Below are 22824 nucleotides of genomic sequence, written 5' to 3' on the forward strand. Positions count from 1 at the left end.
AATCCACTCTGCAACCCTCATTGCATACTCCTACGATAAAAATAATGCCCTAAAATATAATACTTTTAGACTATTCTCTCCCCCATAGACTTCAATGCCATAAACATATTTCATCCAGTTTTTTAAAAGCTGTTGTGTTGACCTTGCTGAAAGGAGACTGACCCATCAAGGTTAGGGTAAGACTGCCCTACTAAGGGACTCAGGATGGCTGAGAGATCAGACTCTGGAGTTATTCCATGGGATCTCTGAGGTTACAGGATATAGAATAGTTGACACTCATGGGTAAGACACCTAAGATAAAACTTGACCTATTTCCACAGCTCCAATAGCCACCACCTTCCATAAGCAGAAACTGCTGAAACCACAGAGGAAAGTCATGCTGGTAAGCAACCAGATTCTTTAATATTGTCCCCCAGCCTTAAGCCCATTTCATACTTCACAGAGGGCCTTTGTTGTTTTAAAACATGATGAAAGTTCTTGTTTCTTTTATCCTTAAGCAAAAACTTTCTCTTAGCTTATTTCAGGTCAACTCTGAGTTAACTTTTCTCCAGGCTCAATTCACATAGTATCCTTTAAAAAAAACAAAACAAACAAACAAAAAAACCCCTAAATCTTCATTGTAAAGTTAAAAAAAACACCAAACTGTACTTAAAAATGTTTAAAAGAGAAAGTGAACCTTCTTCTATGTATTGACCTGGTAATCGCTCTAAAAAAGACTGGAGAGAAACTTTTCAGAAAATGTATTTTTTACTTTCAAATTTTTAAAATAATTTGGATTTACAGAAGCTTTAAAGATAGTTCAGAGTTCTTATGTTCCACCACCCAGCGCCTCATCTTAATAAATGTGTTTTGCCAAAACCAAAAACTAGCATTGACTCTAGTCTTCATTCTTATTTTGCCAGATTTTCCATTCCTGTCCTTTTTGTTCCAGGATCCTCAATGCATCTGGTTGTCATGTCTCCTTACTGTCCTCCAATCTGTGACCTTTTCTTTTCTTGCATGACCTTGACACTTAAGAACAGTAATGTGCAGGTATTCTGTAAAATTTTTCTTACATTTGGTTTCTCTGAGGTTTTCTTAGCATGAGTTTAGAATGGGGGCTTGGATTGGGGGAAGAACTACAGGAAGTTGTGTTCCCTTATGTTTGCATCATATTAAGCCATATGATATAATATTTTAATGGTCATGATTATCTTGAATATGTGTGCTTGAAATTAAATCTGTCAGGTTTCTTTGCTGTACAATGACTTTCTTTCCTTTTCCATGCTTTATTTGTTAGGTGTGAATCACTAGGTCCAGACTCAGTTCAAGGAGACTGAATTAAGACTCAGTTCCTAGAAAATTCAAAAGAATTTATTCATAGATTTTAGGATCACACGTTAAGACCAATGTTTAAAGGATGCTTTCAAAGAATGCCAGTGTTCCATTTCTCATTACATTTTCACTTACTGATTTTAGCATTCGCCAATGGATTTTGCCTAAAGAAATTAATACTATAGTATACTTATTTATTCTACACTTTTTATTTAGATTTTTTAATATAAGAAAAATCTGTCACCATTTATAATTTCACTAAATTATTTATATCAATATGGGAATAGATATATTTACTTAATTATGGGTAATTAAATCTTTGAGTTATACTCAATTATATTGTGTTATTGGTCATATTGTTCACATTGTGTGTGAGAGAATGAAAGAAAGGGACTGGCAAACTTATTTTAAAATGTGTATGCACTGCAAAGGGTTCAACAATCTTGAAGGAGAAGAGCAAAATGAAAGAGTTATATACCAGTTATGAATATTTGCATTAATGCTATCAAAATCCACTGCCATTGAGTTGAATCTAACTCATAATGACCCTCCTCCCCATATGTGTTCTGAGACTGTATATCTTCATGTGGGAAGACTGTCCATCTATCTAGGTATGGAGTGACTGGTGGGTTCACATCTCCAGCCTTAAGGTTAACAACCCAACAAGTGTCATTGTGCCAGGCTTACACAGTAATTAGCATAACTATCACCTAGCTGTCAGATTGTCATAGGATAGTGGTTTGTATACTTCTGTGATCCTATTAGCTTTGCTGTTAGTGTTTAAAAGACTACCAGGCTCTACCATAATAGACAAGATCTAACAATGCTTGCAGACTAAAGCACAACTGGGATGGGGGGAAGCCTGGCAATATACTTCTAAAACTTATACCATTGAAATTATATGAATCATGACAAAATCCTATCTGAACAAAGTGCTGGAAGATGAATTCTAAGTTGATAGACATTCAAAATGCACATGATCCTAATAATGGACTCAAGAAAGCAATTATAATGAATATGGTTCAGCACCAAGCAGCATTTCCTTCTCTTACACAATTTACTCTCCTTTTCCTTGCTACCTAATTGGAACTGACTCATCGCTAACTTTCATGCTGGTTTTTAGAGGTTGTAAACCTCATGGAGATGGTTATATAAAGTTATAATGGATGGGCACCAATTCTATGGCAATGAACAACAAACAATAACTACAACAATTAATATAATGTGGTATTGGCACAAGAATAGGTATACAGAATAAAGGAACAGGTTACGAAACTCAAACCAAATGAATATTATCACGTGACTTTTTGACAACAGTGGCATTGTAGTACTGTAAAGGTGCTATCTTTATATATATATATAGTTATAGTGATTTACATATGTGTAAAAAGAATAAAAATGACCAAGTCTGACTGATATTAACTCCACAAAGAGGAACTATTCCCATCAATAGCATTACAGTACACAATGGAAATATAACGGTATATATGTAAATAGCCTTATATAATCCCTATAATATCAGATGTGGTCGCTTATGTTCCTGACCTCTTTCTACAATTTTTTTCACTGCCCTATTGAGTCCAAAATCCATTGCAACAGCTACACAGACTGCACAGAACCATATTCAAGATTATAGATTTTATTGTGGGAGTTAACAGGTTATAATTCAGGTTGGTATACAACTTCTCAGTCAAGATAGCTTCCGAAGTTTACTCACAGGCCCCTTAGCCTTCAGCCTCATGGCTGGAGTCCAGTGTTCAAAGCTTTTTAGTTTTGCCAATTAAAGCATTTTCCTCCAGTCCTCCAACAAACATGAGTGAAGTCTCCTAGCTCTGGTTCCATGACATTTTGTTGCCGTTGTTATGTGCCATCTGGTCTCCTGCTACTCATAGTGACCCTATGTTTAACAGCTCTGAAGCTTGTCCTATCCTGAACCAGTCTCGCTGACTCTGGAACACTTAGCCTGATTGCCCCAGTTACTGTATCAATCCATCTCATGAGGGATCTTCCTCTTCAGCACTATCCCTCTACCCTTCCAAGCATGATGTTCTTCTAAGGAGAGGGAACTTCAAAGTCCTAGGCTCCAATGAGTAACTTGGTATCACCCTCTTCAAGACAGACCTATTTGTTTTCTTGGTAGTCCATGGTATGTTTCAGACTCTTCTCCAGCACCACAACCCAAAGACATCAATTCTTCTTTGGTCATACTTAGTCATTGTCCAGTTCTCTGATACATAACAAGTAATTGTAAAGACCATGGCCTTGGTCAGGCACATCTTGGTCTCCAGACTGACATCGTTCCTTTTCAGTACTCTGAAGAGGTCCTGACAGCAGATTTTCCTGGTGCAATTTTTCATTTGATTTCCTAACTGCTGGTGCCAAGAGTGTTGCTTGTGGAACCAAGCAAGCTGTAATTGTTAACAATGTCGAGCTCTTCTCCATCTATCATGATGCTGTCAATTGGGCCAGAGGTGGGAATCTTTGTTTTATTGATGTTGAACTTGAACTCCAGCTCTTGACCTTCTGCAGCAAACACTTCAGGTACTACTCAGTTTCAGCAACAAGGCTGTGCTATCTGTATAATACAGGTTGTTGATGAATCTTTCTCCAATCCTGATACCACATTCCTCCTCATAAAGCCTAGCCTCCTGAATGATCTGTTCTGCATATAGTTTCAAAAGGGATGGAGACAAAACACATCCCTGACAATCCTTTCCCATTCTCCTCAAAGTTTGACACAATTTGTTATGATCTACACAGACAAATGCATTTGCATAATCAATGAAACCCAAATAGATATTTCTTTGGTGTTCTTTGTTTTCTGGCAAGATCCATCTAATATTGGTTATAATATATGTCTCTAGTGTCATGACATCTTCTAAAGTCAGCTTGTATTTCTGGTAGTTCTCTGTCAATGTACTATTCTAGCCATTTTTGGACAATCTTCAACAAGATTTTTCTTGTGTGTGATATTAGTGATGTTGTTGTTGTTATGTGCCATCAAGTTGCTTGCGACTCATAGTGACCCTATGTACAAGAGCCCTAACCCCTGCTCTGTTTGTTGCCAAACTCACTGTTTCTGACACACCTACTCCCATTATCCCAATCACTGAATCGATCCATCTCATCGAAGGTCTTCCTCTCTTGCGCTGTCCTTATACCTTCCCAAACATGATATTCCTCTCCAAGGACTGTTGTTTCCTTGAAATATACCCAGAGTATGTCAGATGAAACTTCAGAAGCCTTGACTTCAAGGAGCATTCTGGCTTCACCCTCTCCAGGACAAACATATTTGTTCTTCTAGTTCTCCTAGCAGTCCATGGTATATTCAACACTCTTCTCCAGCACCACAGCTCAAAGACATCATTTCTCTTTCTATCATCCTTAGTCATTGTCCAGCTCTCTGATGATAGCACAAAATTGTGAAGACTATGTCCTCCAACCTGATGTCATTGCTCTTCATTACTCTGGAGAAGTCCCTGACAGCTGAGTTGCCCAATGCAATTCATCTCTTGATTTCCTGGCTGCTGGTACCAAGAGTATTGATTGTGGAGGCCAGTACACTAAAGCTGTTAACAATCTCAATCTCTTCACCATCCATTATGATGTTACCAATTGGCCCAGTACTGAGAATCATTGTTTTCTTGATTTTGAGCCTCAGTCCACATTGAAGGCTGCAGTCCTTGACCTTCTGCAGCAAGCGTATCAGGTCCTTCTCAGTTTCAGCAAACACAGTTGTGTCATCTGTATAACACAGGTTGTTGATGAATCTTCCTCCTGTCCTGATGCCACATTTCCCCTCATACAGCTCAGCATCCCAGATGATCTTTCTGCATACAGATTGAAAAGGTATGGAGACAGAGTACATTACTGGCGGACACTCTTCCCAATTTTGAACCATGTAGTGTCTCCTAGCTCTGTTTTGCTTGATAATTTCCACCCTCTTTTGGGTTGCCTTATTTTGAAATGGGAATAAATATGGAACTCTTCCAGTCAGTTGGTCAGGTAGCTGTCCTCCAGATTTCTTGACGCAACCTGGTAAGCATGTACAGGGCCGCATCTGTCTGTTGTAATATGTATGTCAATTGGTATTCCATCCATTTCTGGGGTTTTATTTTTTGCCAAGTCCTTCAGAGCAGCCTGGACTTCTTTCTTCATCATCATTGCCTCTTGATCATATGTTGTTTCTTCGAATTCTTCTGTGTACTGTGACATGGGAGTTGAGGAGAAATTAAGGAAAAAGGGGATAAATAATGAACACTGAATTGAATAGATGAAGGAAAGAACTGTTTAAAAGGAATATATGATTAAGCATTATTTGTATGACAACTATCCAGAATAAGAGGTGCATAGCAAAGCAGACTGCAGTAGAAGAGGAGCGAGGAAATTATTCAATAATGAATGAATATGTATTATTTTAAACTGAACCATGGGGGAAGAGGGAGGAAAATGTACAATAATAAATGCATGGAAATCAAGTTTTCTGTAAATTTCATTGAAATCACACACACACACACACAAAGATTATTTAAAAAAACAAAAGAAACCTCTTCTGTGTCTGCCAGCGGGGGCGGGGGGGGGGGGGCGTTGGTACAATAACTCTGTATACTCCATCCATCTTCTTCCTGGATCATTTCATATTCTGCCCATAGAATTCTTAAATATTGCAACTAGTGATTTGAACTTGTTTTTCAGTTCCTTCAGCTTAAGAAATACCAAATGAGTTCAGCCTTTTTGGTTTTCAGACTTAAGCTCCTTGCACATTTCATTATAATACTGTATTTTTTTCTTCCTGTGCTGCCCCTTGAATTCTTTTATTCAGCTCCTTAACATCTTGATTTCTTCCCTTTGCTTTGGCTTCTCGGTGCTCTAGTGCAATATACAGAATCTCTTCTGACACCCATTTTGGTCTTTTCTTCTTTCTCTGTCTTTGTAATGAACTTTTACATTCTTCATGGATCATGTTCTTGTTCATCTGGTCTTCGTTCATTAGTGTTTAAAGCCTCAATCTTCTTCCTGAGTTGGTTTTTAAATTCAGGTGGGATAGACTGAAGGTCAAATTTTGATTCCTGTGGCTATGATTTGGCCTTCTTTAGCTTTAATTTGAATTTGTATATAAGTAGTCGGTGGTCTGTTCCACAATAAGTACCTTGTCTAGTGTTCACTGCTGATATTGATCTTCACCAAGGATTTCTTCCACAGATGTAATTGATCTGATTCCTGTGCATTCCATCAGGTGAAATCTATGTTTAGCTTATATTTCTGTTTCTTATAAATGATATTTGCAATAAATATATCATTGATTGTGTAGAATTCTATCATTCTATTTCCAGCCTCATTTCTGTTACCAAGTCCATGTTTTCCCGACTACCGATAGAAGTATCAGTTCTTGGTTCCCAACTTTTGTATTCCAGTCACCATTATTATTAATGCATTTTGATTGCCTGATTGATCAATTTCTGACTGCAAAAGTTGGTAGAATTCATTTATTTTCTCCTCTTTGGCTGTGGTTGTTGGTGTATAAATTTGAACCGATAAAGAATGGTATTAACAGGTCTTCCTTGTATATGTATCAATACATTGCTCATAATATCGCATTTCAGGATGGATCTAGAAACAGTCTTTCTAAATATGAAGGCAAATGCCTGTTTTTTTTCACACCTTTTCATTTCTGGTGTAGCAGATCATGTGATCATCTGATTCAAAATGCCCCATGCCAATCCATGCAATAGCAGTCTCAAAATAAGTTCCATTTTCTATAGAGTCTCTGCTTCTCTCCTGTAGCTGCTGCAGTTGCTCCTGTTGACCCTGATCTAAGTGGCATGGAAATCTTTGTTCCCAAAGGAAGTATGCTGCATTCTCTGCTTCTTCTTTGTTGTCGGTAAGATTCCCAATTTCTGTTACTGAACCTGCTCAACTTAATGGTGACATTAGCCAATAACTTTGTGGATAGATTAACATACACTATTTGTATGATGTTGTCCATCCTAATGGCAAAGTAAAAGTTATTGGCTAGAAAGCCACTTTGAACAGTTAAATCCTTAGCACAACAATATCTATGTCTATGTCTATGTCTATCTATCTATCTATCTATCTATCTATCTATCTATCTAGATTCATGATCTCTACTTCACAAGACACAGAAATGAATAGAAAATGTTTCATAGCTATACATATGGAAGTCAAGTCAATAAAGCTTTTTGAAGATAACATATCTTCAGAACTATGAAGTAGAGAAAGACTTTTAAAATTACATCAAGATATATTTGGTGGCTCTAAAACAACTGGAACAGTACCCTGATAGGGAACTGTCTGCAGTTCAAGCTGAATTCAGCCTTGTAATAAGGGCTAGCACTGTTGATGTCGGATGTATCTTGACTGAAAGCAAAAAATACTAGAAATATATTTACTTGTGTTTTATTTACTATATGAAGGTACTTGATTGTGTGAATCTTAACAAATTATGGCTAACATTGAGAAGAATGAGAATCCCAGAGCACTTACTTGTGCTCATATGAAGTCTATATATAGACCAAGAAGCAGTTGTCTGAACAGAACAAGGGGATACTGCATAGTTTAAAATAAAGATGTGGGCCATGGCTGTATTATTTCTCCAATGCTAGTTAAAAACCTTTATTTGGATCTGGTAAACTTTTGGGAAAGAATCTAATTCTGTGTGTCAGATTCTCTTTCATTTTACTTCATGTCTCTTATTTCAACAATTATTACTAATTTAATTAAACTTTGATCCAAGTGACCCTACATGGAATTTTCTGTTGTTCTAAATTGCACAGAAGGAGATTGTCCATCTGTCTTTCATGAAGCTGCTGGTGGATTTGAATCTCCAGAGAGCATTACCTATCAGCTAGCAGTGCAAATCCTTATGAACAATACTACCCAAGCTCCAGGTTACAGTTATCACTAATTCAACTAAGTTTCATTGCATTTTATTTATTTTATTGCATTTATAGTTATTTAATCTTACCTCTAAGTTTTACTAGTTTTATCAAGAAGACAAAGATTCTCACCACTGAGCCAATTGGCAGCACTATAATGGAGAAGAGATTGAGGTTGTTAACAATTACAACTTGTTCGACTCCACAATCAACACTCTTAACATCATCAGTTAGGCAATTAAAAGAAGAATTGTGTTGGAAAAATATGCTGTCAGGGACATTTCCAGGGTACTGAAACACAATGATGTCAGTCTAGAGACTAAGGTGCATCTAATCAGGCCATGGTCTTCACAACTACTTGCTATGATGCTTCAGAAAGATGGACAATGACTAAGGGTGACTGAAGAGGAATTCATCAATGCCTTTGAATTTTGGTGCCGAAGAAGAGTCTTGAACATACCATGGACCACCAAGAAAACAGATAGGTTTGTCTTGCAGAGGGTAAAAACATGTTTCTCCTTGGAAGTTAGGATTCTGAAGCATACTTTGGGCACATGGCCAAAAGAGACTGGTCCTTGGAGAAGGACAACATTCTTGGAAGGGTAGAGGACAGTGCAGAAAAGGAAAACCCCGGATGAGATGCATTAATACAGTAACTGGGGCAATAGGAGTTGGTGTGTTAGAATTAATGAGACTGGCTCAGGACAGGGCAGGGTTCAGAGCTGCTGTACAGAGGGTCACTATGGGTCACAAGTGACTCAATGGCACATAACAACAACATTACATTTTTACTTTTTCTTGAATTGTATGTTTTTTCCCAGGATATCTTTATTTCTCTTTGCATTTCAGTAATTTGACTGTGATTGGATCTCTATCTGCATTTCCACTGTGTTTACAGAAGTATGTGCTTGTGTACATGTGTTCTTTGAGTTTTGTTTATTTTTTTAATTCAAATATCTACACACAAGCTCAAAAGTGACTGTGCTAATATGTTTTCTTGTTTTCTGTTCTAAGCTACTAAGGAGCTATTGTTTCTGGTTCTGTGTCTTACCTGGTATAATAATAATGACAGTCATTCACTGATATTTGGTTGATCTATCTGTGGGGTTTACAGGGTGCCTTTTTATTTCATCATAGTTCTTACAGAAAGATTATGCCCCCATCAGTTTTATATGCAAAAATTTATCAAAACATCAAATCCATTGCAGTTGATTTCAGTTCCAGTAACTCCTTGAGTTACAGATGCAAGCACACAAGTATGATTACTGCAATGCCTAACCATCATGGGGATGATGTTGAGTTACATATATAATTACTGTGTATAAATATGGATCTCACTATTGTAGAGATGGCTTGCTCTGTAGAGATTCCTTGGCTTAATCTTTACATAAGCAGTTCACCATGTGTTTCTTCAGTAGAACTTCTGGGTGAGCTTGAAGTGATAACTTTTAGGAAAGCAGTCCATAGCCAGCTACTTGAACCAGCTACCAAAACTCAGTTAAAGAAAATGGATCACAATCCAGAAACCCAGAGGGGTCAGTGTTCAAACTGCTAGGAGGAGATTACAGCCATCCCAGGGGACTGGCCTCCACAGAGTCAGCAGTCTCCAATAGTTTTCTGTAGTCTACAGACTTGTGGGCCACAGCTTTGGTGTATCCACTAAAAAATTCCAGCCATACTTATCTATCAGCTACAAAACGTTGTAAGCATTTTTTCACCTTTTCTAAACAGGTCAGATTCAACACTCATCACAAAACTTACTGAGGTCCCAGCAGCAAAATTTTTGGCTTATTTGGTATGGAGTGCACTTCAGGATAGTTTCAGCATAAAAAATGCTGTCTTTTAAAAGAAAGCAAATTAGGGCAGTGTCTGTTAGTTCTGTCATACTATGATGGCTTGTGTGTTGCTGTGATACTGATAGTTGTGTCACTTGTATTCCACATACTAGCCGGTTACCCACAGTGGACAAATTTCAGTGTGTATCCAGACCCGGAAAGATTAGGAAGAAGGGCCTGGGGATCTATGTCTGGAAATTAGCTAATGAAAACTGAGTGGTTTATATTATTTTAAACATCACTTAGTTTGGACACTTTATCAGGAAGAATCTGCTGCTGTGGAAGACAGCAAGGGTGAGGACAAGCCTGAGTGACATAGACTAGCCCAATAGCTGTAGCCATACACCTGAATGGACTGGTGACTGTAAGGATGGAATGGGACTGGGCACATTTCATTCTACTGTATTCAAACCACTGTGTTAGAGTTGACTGAACGGGAGCTAACAATACCATATGCCTTCTGAAAGACTCTGTGTGTGTGTGTGTGTGTGTGTGTGTGTGTGTGTGTGTGTGTGTGATTATTCCCAGTAACATTTCCTTAAATATCAATTCTTCCTCTATAATTTAAGATAAAGATACATAGTGAAAACTTTCCAGGTACCAGTCTGTTCAGGAGTCAGCTTAAACCTGTGACAGTGCACATTGAAGAAAAGAGCTGACCACAACTGGGCCTTTGTCCAACCAGCAGATTAGAGCTAAAAAGATCAGTCTTAGCATCTGCAAATTTTGGAGAATATTAACATTTCCCCCCAAGAGGCCAGTACTGACCTCTGTTTCAGTTTGGTCGATATTTACATTCCTGATCAATACATCTTTATGATAGCTGAAATTGAAGTAAATAGATACTTGTTGACTCACACAGACCTTGGTAAGTACTTTAGAAAATGTAGAGGGTCTTTTCCTTGCGGCCTGTTTTACATACATGTTTAATTCTATAATTTTTTTCCATTTTGCCAGTCTTTATAGCAGGAGCCTTCTCAATATGGTCATTGGCCAATCTCTTTCCAAAATGATGCCAGCATGTGCTTACCCCAATAAACCAAACTCCCTATATGTACTAGCACAGAGATCAGGAAAGGATACAGCATGTGAAGTTACTCATGGGGAACATTCCTTATTTGGCATGCTCACCCCAATAAACCACACTATATACATATACTAGCACAGTGATGTGGAAAGAGTATAGAATGTGAAGAAGGCTCATGTGAAACATCCCTTATTTGGCATGCTCACCCCAATAAAACCCACTAAGCACATGCACTAACACAGTGATGGGGGAAAGAAAGCAACAGAACATGAAGCAGGCTCATGGGAAGCATCTTTTAGGGAGCATCCCAGCTGCAAGTTGCTTTAAGGCTCATGTTCTGTCTCCTCATTTCAAGTTCACACATCAACTCCTGGCCACCAGCCCAGGCTCCTTGTATAAAAGTAACAAACTTGCTATTCCCGCATGTTAACAAGGGAAGGGTTTTCCTTGTTTCCAGGATGACATAGCATTTAGTGAAAATCACAGTGTCTGTGATTCAATGGTAAGGTTCCCTTCTTCCATACAGAAATCCTGAGTTCCATTCCTGGCTAGTGCACCTCATGCACTGCCACCATCTGTCTGGCAGTGAAGGTTAATGTGTTCATATGATGCTTAATGTGAAAAGGCTTGATGATCTATTATCCTGAAAAGTCAACTAGTGAAACCCTTATGAACTACAACAATCTAATCTGTAGTTGATCCTAGGGATGGCACAGGACTGGAAAGCATTTTATTCTGTAATCTGTGGGGCTCATTGTCTGTGGTTTCCATTATCTGTGGAGTCCATTGTCAGTAAAGCCCATTGTCTATGGGGTCCATTGTCTGTAGGGCCCATGGTCTGTGGAGTCCATTATCTTAGGGGTCCCTAGGAGTTTGAGACAGAAGCAGTAAAATCTAACAGCATATGTGCTAGAGATTAGCAGTGGTAGGAGGGTTAATCAAAATGATAAGACACAGTAAGGAGAACAAGTGTAAAAGCAAATTTAAAATTTTGACTCACGGGCTGTTTTATTATTATCAGGGGAAAGTAGAAGGCCAATGAAAGAGAGGAAGATCCTCATGAGAGTGACTGGCACAGTTACAACAACAAAGACTTGAGCATGGCAGAGATTTTGAGGATAGTGCTCCATTGGGCAGTTTTGTTCTGTTGTTTAAAGAGTTGCTATGAATCATACTCAACAGTTCTGAGCAAAAACATCAAAACTACTGGTTTTTCCAGTAGCATGAAACACAGCTGGCCATTATTTTACTGATTCAGTGGTTCTTAATCTTTTGTGGGATGTTGGTGTTGCTTGTCATTATTGTTATGTGCCATCAAGTCATTTGCAACTCATAGCAATACTATAAAAACAGCCCTAAACCCTGCTCTATCTTGAGCCAAATTCACTGTCTCTGACCCACCTATTCCATTATGCCAGTTACTAAGTCAATCCATCTCATTCTGGGTCTTCCTCTCTTGTGCTGTCTTTCTGCCCTTCCAAGCATGATATCCCTCTCCAAGAACTTGTTCCTCCTTGCAACATGATCAAAGTATATCAGATGGAGCTTCAAAATTCTTGCCTCCAAGGGATAACCTGGTTTCACCCTTTTCAGAATAAGTCTGTTCTCTTACCAGTCCATAGTATATGCAATACTCTTTCCCAACACCACAGCTCAAAGGCATCAATTCTTTTTTCATGATTAGTCATTGTCTAGCTCTCTGATGCATCACACATAATTATGAAGACCATAGTCTGGATTAAGTACACTTCAGTGTCTACACTGACATTGCTGCTTTTCAGTACTCTGGAGAGATCCTTAACAGCAGACTTTCCTAATCCAATTTATCTTTTGATTTCTTGGTTGCTTGTACCAGGAGTGTTGATTGTGTAGCCAAGCATGCTGTAATTGTTCACAATCTCAATCTCTTCACCATCAATCATGATGTCGCTAATTGGTTTAGTGGTGAAAATTTTTGTTTTCTTGATCTTGAACTTCAATCCATATTGAAGGCTTCAGTCCTTGACCTTTTGCAGAAAATGACTCAGGTCTTCCTCAATTTCAGCAAACAAGGTTGTGTCATCTGCATAACATAGTTTGTTGATGAGTCTTCTTCCAGTCCTGATGCCATATTCCTCCTCATAAAGCCTAATCTCTCTAATGATCTGTTACAAATTTGGATTGAAAAGATATGGAGATAGGATGCATCCCTGATGTACACCTTTCCTGATTTTGAACCATGCAGTGTTTCCTTGCTCTGTTCTGAGTACTGCCTTCTGGTCCAGGCATAGGTTTCACATAAGCACAATCAAATGTTCTGGAATTCCCATTCTTCTCAGAATTAGCCACAGTTTATTGTGATCTACACAGTCAAATGCCTCTCCACAGTCAATGAAACAGATACTGACATTCCTCTGGTGCTCTCTGCTTTCAGCTGAGATCCATCTAACATTGGCTATGATACCTAGATTTCTCTCATGCCATAACCTCTTCTAAGCCCAGCATGCACATCTGGCAGTTCTCTGCTGATGTGCTGTTCCAGTTGTTTTTAGATAATACGCAGCAGGATCTTGTTTGCATGTGACATTAATGATATTATTCAACAGATATGGATCTCTTCCAGTCAGTTGGCCAGGTGATTGTCCTCCTGATGGTGGTGAGAGAGCACTTTCTCAAACCCTGAAAATGTTCCTTTTAGTAGATGTCACATAATGTTCCTTTAAATTGGGAGTAAGGGTGGATCACAGACTCTCAAAGCCATGTCCTGTCCCCTTATCTTCCCTTTGGTTCACTCCCTGTACCTGAGCTTCCAGAGCCACTGAGATACTTCATGTACTTCCAAGAAATGTGGGCATTGTTTCCTTGTTTCCCCAGAACCTGAGAAAGCTCAATCATATTTGATTTATTTTTATTGCATTAGGATGGTTATTGATTTATAGACTGAGTGGAGGAAGAGAAAACAATTTCTGTGATGTGGAAGCAAAACCCGTGAATGGAAACAAGAACCACGTTTGTTATCAGTGTTAGTTGAAGGCATCCTCCTCCCAAATGAGCAGCATCAAAAGCATGTACAGCCCTCAGGATGAGGAAACATCTCCTTGGAACCATGTCTGCTTTCAGCCAGGCCCTCTTCAGAAAAATATCTTGAACATCTCACTTTCTGTAATGAAGTCACTAGGATCATTGGAAGGATCAGGCAATCTCTTCTCTCTAAATTATCTCTTGTCAGCAAGAAACTGAAAATATTGAGAAATCAATACCATGAGAAGCTTAATTACCACTAGCTTACCAGTGGACCTTGTCATAGTTCAGAGGCACCTCTTTTCTGAACCCTGCCTATCCAGCTCTGTTCACAAACACTGAAGTGCAACCCACAACTGAGGTACCATAAGCTAGTATCAAGGAAGCCCTTGCTCCTCTCTGTCCTCACTGTCAAGAATGCACTACACCGCCAGGGCTGCAAAGAAAGTTTTACTCCAATCAGTACCACACAAAGGCTTTGAGGCACATTAGACACCACCAGTGGTAAAATTCTGAGAGTATCTTAATAATAACCCAAATCCCAGAAAAAATTATTTCCAGAGGACATGCATTTCAAGTTTCTTGAAGGATGTTTATAATAAGCTAGAGAATTTCTCTTGTTGTCGTTAATGTGCCAGGACTGGTTTCAGTTAAATTTTACATGAAAAGGATATATTAACCTGCATAAAATATGTTCATAATCTCAATTTTAAATTAAAAAGAAAAAAACCCAACTGTATGTACAATATATTGCCCTGAAATAAAAGCCTTGGGGAAAAAAGCAAAAACTTTGCTTGTACCACGCTAGTGCCATTTTTATGGAGATAAAAATTTTATGCTCCCCTCAGTGCACATGTACAGCCCATTATTGTCACAGGGAGTTATGTGTGCAGACTGGAGGGAAGAATCAATGCTAAGGCTTCGAGGTTTGAGAGGGGGATAGAAGTTGTTTGGTTTTATGGTTCTTCTACACTCTAGAAAGAGCAGGCTGCAGGGGCTGCCTTAATTTTCTTGTGATTAGGAAGCAAGATCCACCCTCTCCCAAAGTGAAGAGGGAGCACTTTATATTAGGGAGTGTATTAACCTTTAAAACAGGACTGCCAGTTCCTAAATAGCATGTAGTGGCTCCTCTGGTCCTTCTGCTGTCAAATAGTGTCCATATTCATGAAGAGATAACTTCCTCTTGATGTTCCTCAGCTGATTTACAAACTAAGAGATTGGTTGAGACTGCCTGATTTTGTTAGAGATATGACTGGTGCAGTGATTATTTTTCAGAAGTCTTTTAAGTGGCATCCACTTCCTACACAACATGCCTCTGAAAACTATGCATTTGATAATTGATGATAGTTATAGAAAGACTTCAGACCTTATGTTAATAGGGTCATTATGAATCGTGATTGACTTGACAGCAATCAACAACAACATATAGCAGTAGGGAACTCTGGTGATTTAATGTTAAAGAGTTGCACTGCCAATTCAAAGGCACACAGTTCAAACCCAGCAGGTGCTTCATGGGATAAATATGGACAATCTCCTCCCATGCAATTTACTGTCTCTGAAAACTTGACAGAGTGTCAGAGATGATGTGGTTTTGATGACACACAAGAACAACACAAAGAACACTTAAACTTCTGTATCAGCTGTTGTTGAGTTGGTTCTAACACTTGGTGACCCCATCCACATTAGAACAAAATGATGCCCTGTCCTGCACAATTACCACAGAAAGATGCAAATTAGACAGCTGGAAACTAAAGGATCTTCATTCACTGACTTTGGGAAGTATATCACCAACCTTTCCTTCCTAGTTCTTTTTCGTTTGTAAACTCCTCTAGATTTCACTCGGAATTATGGTAATACAAAATATCTACTGTCAGATGAATGCTACCGGTCAGGATAGAACCTGAGTATCCTTCGTGGAAGATGAGAATTCAATCACTGAATCATCACCGCTCCCAAGCATGCTTTGGTGTTGTTGTGAGATGCCACAAGGGTGGCAATGACTATGGGGTTAACTATCCTATGAATAACAAATTAAAACCTTACCCTATCCTGTGCCATCCTCATCATCTCTTGGCATGCTTGAGCCTATTGTTACCAGCCCAGTGCCACTCCATCTCATTAAGGATCCTCCTTTCTTTCTCTGACCCTGTGCCTTTCCCACTATGATGTCTTTTCCAAGAACTGACCCTTCTTCATAGCATTCTCAAAGTATATGAGCTGAAGTGTCCTCGTCCATGCCTCTACAGAGCACCCACCCTGTTTGCCCTTCTGCTAATACAGACTTCTTTGTTCTTTTGGCAGTTCTTGGGATATTCAGTACTCTTCTCCAACACTATCACTTAATGCATCATTTCTTCTTTTTTCATCTTTATTTATACTTGGAACATGCTTCAGGAACCCCTTTCTGAGAATTCTCCAGAAGCATTGCAGAGGGGTCTGTCTCATCTTGTTCTAGATCAAGGAAGAGGTTTTGGAGGAAGAAGAGTATGATTGATTACAGCATGTTACTCTGATCTGTTGCATCCTTGGTCCATTCACATCATATTTCCATTCTTTCATATATTCATTCCCTGAAAATTAAAGCAGCAACAACATGTGGGCACTGTGATGTATGCTGGGGATGGAGATGCAGATGGCTTGGTGTTACCCAACAAATGACAGAGAAATGAGTTGGACTGGAGGGCAACTTGGGCTTAAACCAGACTGAGCTCCATGAGGCCCAGCCCCAGAGGTGGCTTCACCTGAGTTTACAGGCCCACTGTGTCCCAAAGGTTTTTGTGGGCTGCTCTGAAAACACAGTAACTCTGGGTGGAGTAAGAGCCTTGAAAGGCTCTGCTCATATGAGCACCGTAGGAACTGCTGTTAACTTTCTGTCTCAGTTCAAATGATTTATTGTCTTTGTCAGGAGCTTCATTGCTATGATTATTGCTGAGAATTTTTTTTAACTTTCATTCCATTTTATTTTTTCAATTTCACAAAACAATATTGTTTGTGCTCACATTTGATTTTTTAAAAGCCTATTTCATTAAAAATTCTCTATTTCCAGCACAGAATACTTTAGCGTTATTATTAAAAGACTTTTTCAGTCTCAAATAGAGCATCCTAGAGATGAATTGCCAGTTTGGAAAAAGAGACAAAAATAAACTATCTATCTGTAAGAAAATTTCTATGTAAAATTTTGAAATGATAACAAATTAATGGTGTTTTTCAGAGACTAGTGTTCCTAGTTAAATTCCATTTGTGGTTGAAGGTATATACTAATAATTTGTACATGGAATATATGCAGTAGAAACCAGGGGAAAATGAAAGCTGTAAAAATGAAACGTATATTTGAAATGTATATTTAGGTAATATAGTTGTTGTTAAGAACTGTCATGTCAACTATGACTCATAGCAACCATGAGAAAACCAGATCTGGACCTTGCCCTACCCTATGCCATCCCCACATCCCTGACATACTCAAGGCCTTTGCTACAGCCATTATGATGATCCACCTTGTTGAGAGTCTTCCTTTTCTTTACTGATACTTCACCTCTCCTAGCCTGATGTGCTCTTTGATAGAATGGCCTCTCATAAAAACATGATCAAAGTATATTAGGTGAAGCTTCAATATTCTTGCCTATAAGGAACAACTTGGTTGCACTTTCTCTAAGACATATTTGTTTGTTGCTTGGGAAGTTCATGGGATATTCAGTACGCTTCTCCGATACAACACAAAGACATCAATTCTTTGTTATCTTAATTAATTTTCCAACTTTCAGGTGTATAGGAAAATGGAAAAGACCAAGGCTTGAATTAGATGCAGCTTAGTCTTTAAACGGACATTCTTGTTCCTGAACACCTTAGAGAAGTCCTTGATGACATATTTCCTAATGAAACATGTCTTTGGATTTCTTCACTGCTATTACAAAGAGTGTCAGTTGTGGATCCAGGTAAACTCTTTTCTCTATCCATCATGGTGTTACCTTTTGGTCCCGTTGTGAAGAGTTCCATTTTCTTGACTTTGAGATATAAAAATTTTGAAGGCTGTAGTCTTTCATGTTCTGCAGCAAATGTTTCAAGTCCTTGCTTTCAGTAAACAAGCTGTGTCTTCCTCTGATCCTGACATCTTCGTTTTCATAAAACGCAAATTATTTTCTGATTATTTTCTCAGAACGCAGATTGAATTGATGTTGAGAAAGGACAGCCTTGACACCCACCTTTCTTGATTTTAAGCCCTGCAGTATTCACTTCTTTGTTCAGACAACAGCTTCTTGGTCTAGGTATAAGTTTTGCAAGAGCACAATTAAGTGTTCTGGGTTTCCTATTCTTTATGTTGTTGTTATGTACTGTTAAGTTGGAACCGACCCATAGCTGATCCTCCAGTGGGTTTTCAGAGGCAGTTAATCGCACAGGAGGAGATTGCCCATCCTTCCTTCTACAGAGCAGCTGGCGGATTAAAAATATTTACCTTCAGAGTTACAACACAGCTCCTTGCTACTAGGACAACAGTGCTCATAGCAATGTTAGTCATAATAAACATCCTTCTGATATTTAAGCATGGGCAAGAAATAAGGAACTGATAATTGATGGAATTAAAATAGATATGTTTTGCCAAACAGATGTAGTCCTGAACATGCTTACAAGTTTATGATAGGAAATTTGGAAGACAGCTATCTAGCTGACTGGAAGAGATCCATATTTATTCTCATTCTCTAAAAAGTTATTCCTACAGAATGTGAAAATAATCATCCAATATCATTAATATAACATACAGGTAAAATCTTATTGAAGATGGTTAAAAAGATTGCTGAATAGTACATTGACAGGTCCTGAACTCAAGCTTAACTCAAAGGAAGCTATGATATAAAAGTTAATATTGCTGATGTCAAATGGTTCTTGGTTGAAAACAGAGAATATAATAAATATGTTTATCTGTGTCTTATTAACTGTATAAAGGCATTTGACAATGTGAATAATAACAAATTATAGCTAACATTAAGAAGAATAGGAATCCTAGAATACTTAATTGTGCCTATGAGAAACCTATACCTGAACTAAGAAGTTGTGTTGAAATAGAGAAAGAGAACACTGCGTGGTTTAAAATCAGGAAAGATACTCAATATTATCAGTTAGAAGACATCTCATGGATGTCTATGAAAGAAAATATCAATTTTTCATATGCAAGTTCAATTTGAAGCTGAAGAAAACAAAAACAATTCCCCAAAGCCACAGTACAACTCTCACCTGAGTTTAGAAAGCATCTCAAAAGCAGATCTCATACATTGATCACTAATGATCAAAGAAGACCAGATGGGTTGTAGGATAGCACCAGAGAAATAATGCATGAAGAAAGCAAAAGGTCATTAAAAACATGGAAAGAAAAAGGCAAAGTTGAATTCCAGGAAAGTCTCCAAAAGTTGAAATTGAAAATAGAGTTGTTGTTGTTGTTGTTGTTGTTGTTATGTGCCGTCGAGTCGTTTGAGACTCATAGCGACCCTATGCACAACAAGCCTAAACCCTGCTCTATCCTGCGCCAACCACACTGCCTGACACACCCATCCCGATTACCCCAGTCACCGAATCAATCCATCTCATAGTGGGTCTTCCCCTCCTGCGCTGTCCCTCCACGCTTCCAAGCATGATGTCCCTCTCCAAGGACCCGTCCCTCCTGGCAACATGTCCAAAGTATGTCAGACGAAGCCCCAGAATCCTTGCCTCCAAGGAGTAGCTTGGTTTAATCCTCTCTTGGGTGAATCTGTTTGTTTTCCTGGTAGTCCATGGTACATTCAGTACCCTTCTCCAGCACCACAGCTCAAAAGCATCCACTCTCCTTCTGTCCTTCCTAGTCATTGTCCAACTCTCTGATGCATAACAAGCGATTTCAAAGACCATGGCCTGTATCAGGCACACCTTAGTCTCCAGAGAGACACTGTTGCTCCTGAGTACTTTAGAGAGGTCCCTAACAGCAGACTTTCCCATCGCGATATGCTTTTTGATTTCCTGACTGCTGGTGCCAAGAGTGTTGACTGTGGAGCCAAGCAAACTGAAGCTGTGAACACTCTCAATCCCTTCGTCATCCACCCTGATGCTGCCAATTGGTCCAATGTCTTCTTGACATTGAGCCTCAGTCCATACAACAGTGGCACCATATAGCATTTGTCCCTTTGTGACTGAGATACCTCACTCAGCATAATGTCCTCCAGGGACACCCATTTTGAATAATATTGCATGAGTTCCTTGTTTTTCAATGCAGCATAGTATTCCATTGTGCGAATATACCACAGCTTCTCTACCCATTCGTTTGTTGTCGGGCATTTAGGTTGTTTCCAACTCCTTGCTATTGTAAACAAAGCCGCAATAAACATGGGTATGCATGTATCTACTTGGATGTCATTTATGGTCTCTTTAGGGTATATTCCCAGTAGTGAAATTGCTGGGTCAAATGGTATCTCTATTTGCAACTTTTTGAGAACGCGCCACATCGCTTTCCACAGTGGTTGCACCATTTTACACTCTCACCAATAGGGAATAAGGGTTCTAGTCTCTCCACAACCATGCCAGCATTTGTTGCTTGCTGTTCTGTTAAATTTTGCTAGTCTTACTGGGGTGAGATGATATCTCATGGTTGTCTTGATTTGCATCTCTCTCAGAGCTAGGGATTTTGAACATTTCTTCACGTGCTTGTTGGCCATCTGAATGTCTTCCTTGGTGAAGTGTTTGTTAATATCCTGTGCCCATTTTTCAAATGATTATTTACCTTTATCTTGTTGTGGTGCTCAAGTATTTTATAAATTCTAGATATAAGTCCCTTATCTGACATGTCATTACCGAACACTTTTTCCCAGTCCCTTTTTACCCTATTAGAGAAGTTTCTGGATGCGCATAGGGATTTGATTCTTAGAAGGTCCCATTCATCTATTTTGTCTTCCTTCTCCTGGTTGTAAAGCAAGACACTTTTGAGAGACAAAAATGAGGTGGAAGGCATAGCACTCTCTGACTTCAAAACCTACCACACAGCCGTAGTGACCAAAACAACATTATACCGGTACAATGACAGACACATAGACCAATGGAACAAAATTGAGAATCCAGAAATAGACCCAGGTATTCGACAAAGAAATCAAAGCCATCAAATGGGGCGATGACAACATCTTCAGCAAATAGTGTTGGCAAAACTGGACTTCCACCTGCAGAAAACTTAAATAGGATCCATCCATATCTCACACCATACACAAAAATCAATTCAAGGTGGATCAGAGACTTGGGAGTAAAGCCCCAAACCTTAAAGTTTAAGAAAGACAAACTGGGATCAAGCTTGGAAGAGCTAGTCTACAGTATAAAGAGACTGCCAAAAACAGCCAGAAATGCACACTTGGAAGAGGATAAAATTGAAGAATGGGACATTTTAAAGTCAAATCCCTGTATGCATAAAAAACTTTTTTCCAATAGAGGGAAAAGAAAACCTACCAACTGTGAACAAATATTTGGTAATACCATCTCATACAAGAGTCTCATAACAAATGTTTACAGAATACTGCTGGGCCTCCACAAGAAAAAGACTTATCACACAATTACAAAATGGGCAAAAGACGTGGAAAGAATTTTCACAGAGGAAGATATTTGAAGGGCCAACAGACATATGAAGAAATGCTCAAAATCACTGGCAATAAGAGAGATGCAAATAAAAGCCACAATAAGATACCATCTCACTCCAGTAACAGTGACAAAGTTTGACAACACAGCAAGTAATAAACGTTGGAGAGGATGTGACAAGATAGGAACTCTTGTATATTGTTGGTGGGATTTTAAAATGGTACAACCATTCTGAAAGGCAATTTGACATTTCCTCAAAAAGCTGAACATAGAAACTCCATATGACCCAGCCATGCCATTGCTTGGAATATATCCTGAGAAAATGAGAACTGAGGCACAAACGGAGACTTGTACACCAGTGTTCATAGCAGCACTAATCACAACCACAAGAGCATAGAAACAGCCCAGATGTCTAATCACAAATGGCTGGATCGAAAAATTATGTTATGTTCATACAATGGAGTACTACCTGGCACGCAGGAGCAATGACTTTGTAAATTATCACCTACCTTGGGAGGGACTGAAGAGCATTATGCTGAGTGAACTGACTCAGTCCCAAAAGGACCATTATTTTAAGAATGAGTATGAGGATCCAAGGGTGGGAGTAGAGTGGAAGTAGAGGGATGAGGATGCCGGGGGTGGAAAGAGTGATTAATTATGGGATTGTACAATTTGATGGGAGAGTGAAAGAAATTGGAAGAATCTGATCTGGAAAACAATGTATTCTATTTTTGTAAATAAATTAGTATAATAAAAAAAGATTTTAAAAATATTTTAAAGGGCAACTGGAGAGGACAAAATATAATAAAATTTGCAAAAACTTGGAGTTAGAAAATGAAAAAGGAAGAGTACATTCAACATTTCTCAAGCTTAAGGAACTGAAGACAAATTACAAAATTTCATATAACCTGCTCTCTAAAAGTGAAAAGGACTTGAAGCATTTTCTAATCAAAGATTATAACCTTTGGTAGATAATATCTTCACATAAATGAAACCAAAACTTCTACACTTGAATCAAAAGCAACATCATAATAAATGGAGAAAAGATTATTCAATTTTACCTGGATTTAAAATTAATGCCCACGCCATTCCCTTTTCCTTATGAATCAGGGTGAAGTCTCTCTCAGGGAGGAGTGATAGGGAATGGCAAAGGACACACCGACAAAGGAGATTAATC

General features: G+C 38.7%; 1 protein-coding gene across 1 annotated transcript in view; it reads left to right on the forward strand.

The window, feature by feature from the left end:
* Positions 1 to 22824, forward strand: part of VSTM4 (V-set and transmembrane domain containing 4) — a 315580-nt gene that overhangs the window by 202882 nt on the left and 89874 nt on the right. The window contains 1 exon segment of the mRNA XM_006897731.1: positions 321 to 382. Within this exon segment, the coding sequence (XP_006897793.1) occupies positions 321 to 382 (62 nt within the window).

The sequence above is a fragment of the Elephantulus edwardii genome, unplaced genomic scaffold (genome assembly GCF_000299155.1).
Source record: "Elephantulus edwardii isolate Elephantulus edwardi_28Jun2011 unplaced genomic scaffold, EleEdw1.0 scaffold00213, whole genome shotgun sequence".
Lineage (NCBI taxonomy): Eukaryota > Metazoa > Chordata > Mammalia > Macroscelidea > Macroscelididae > Elephantulus > Elephantulus edwardii.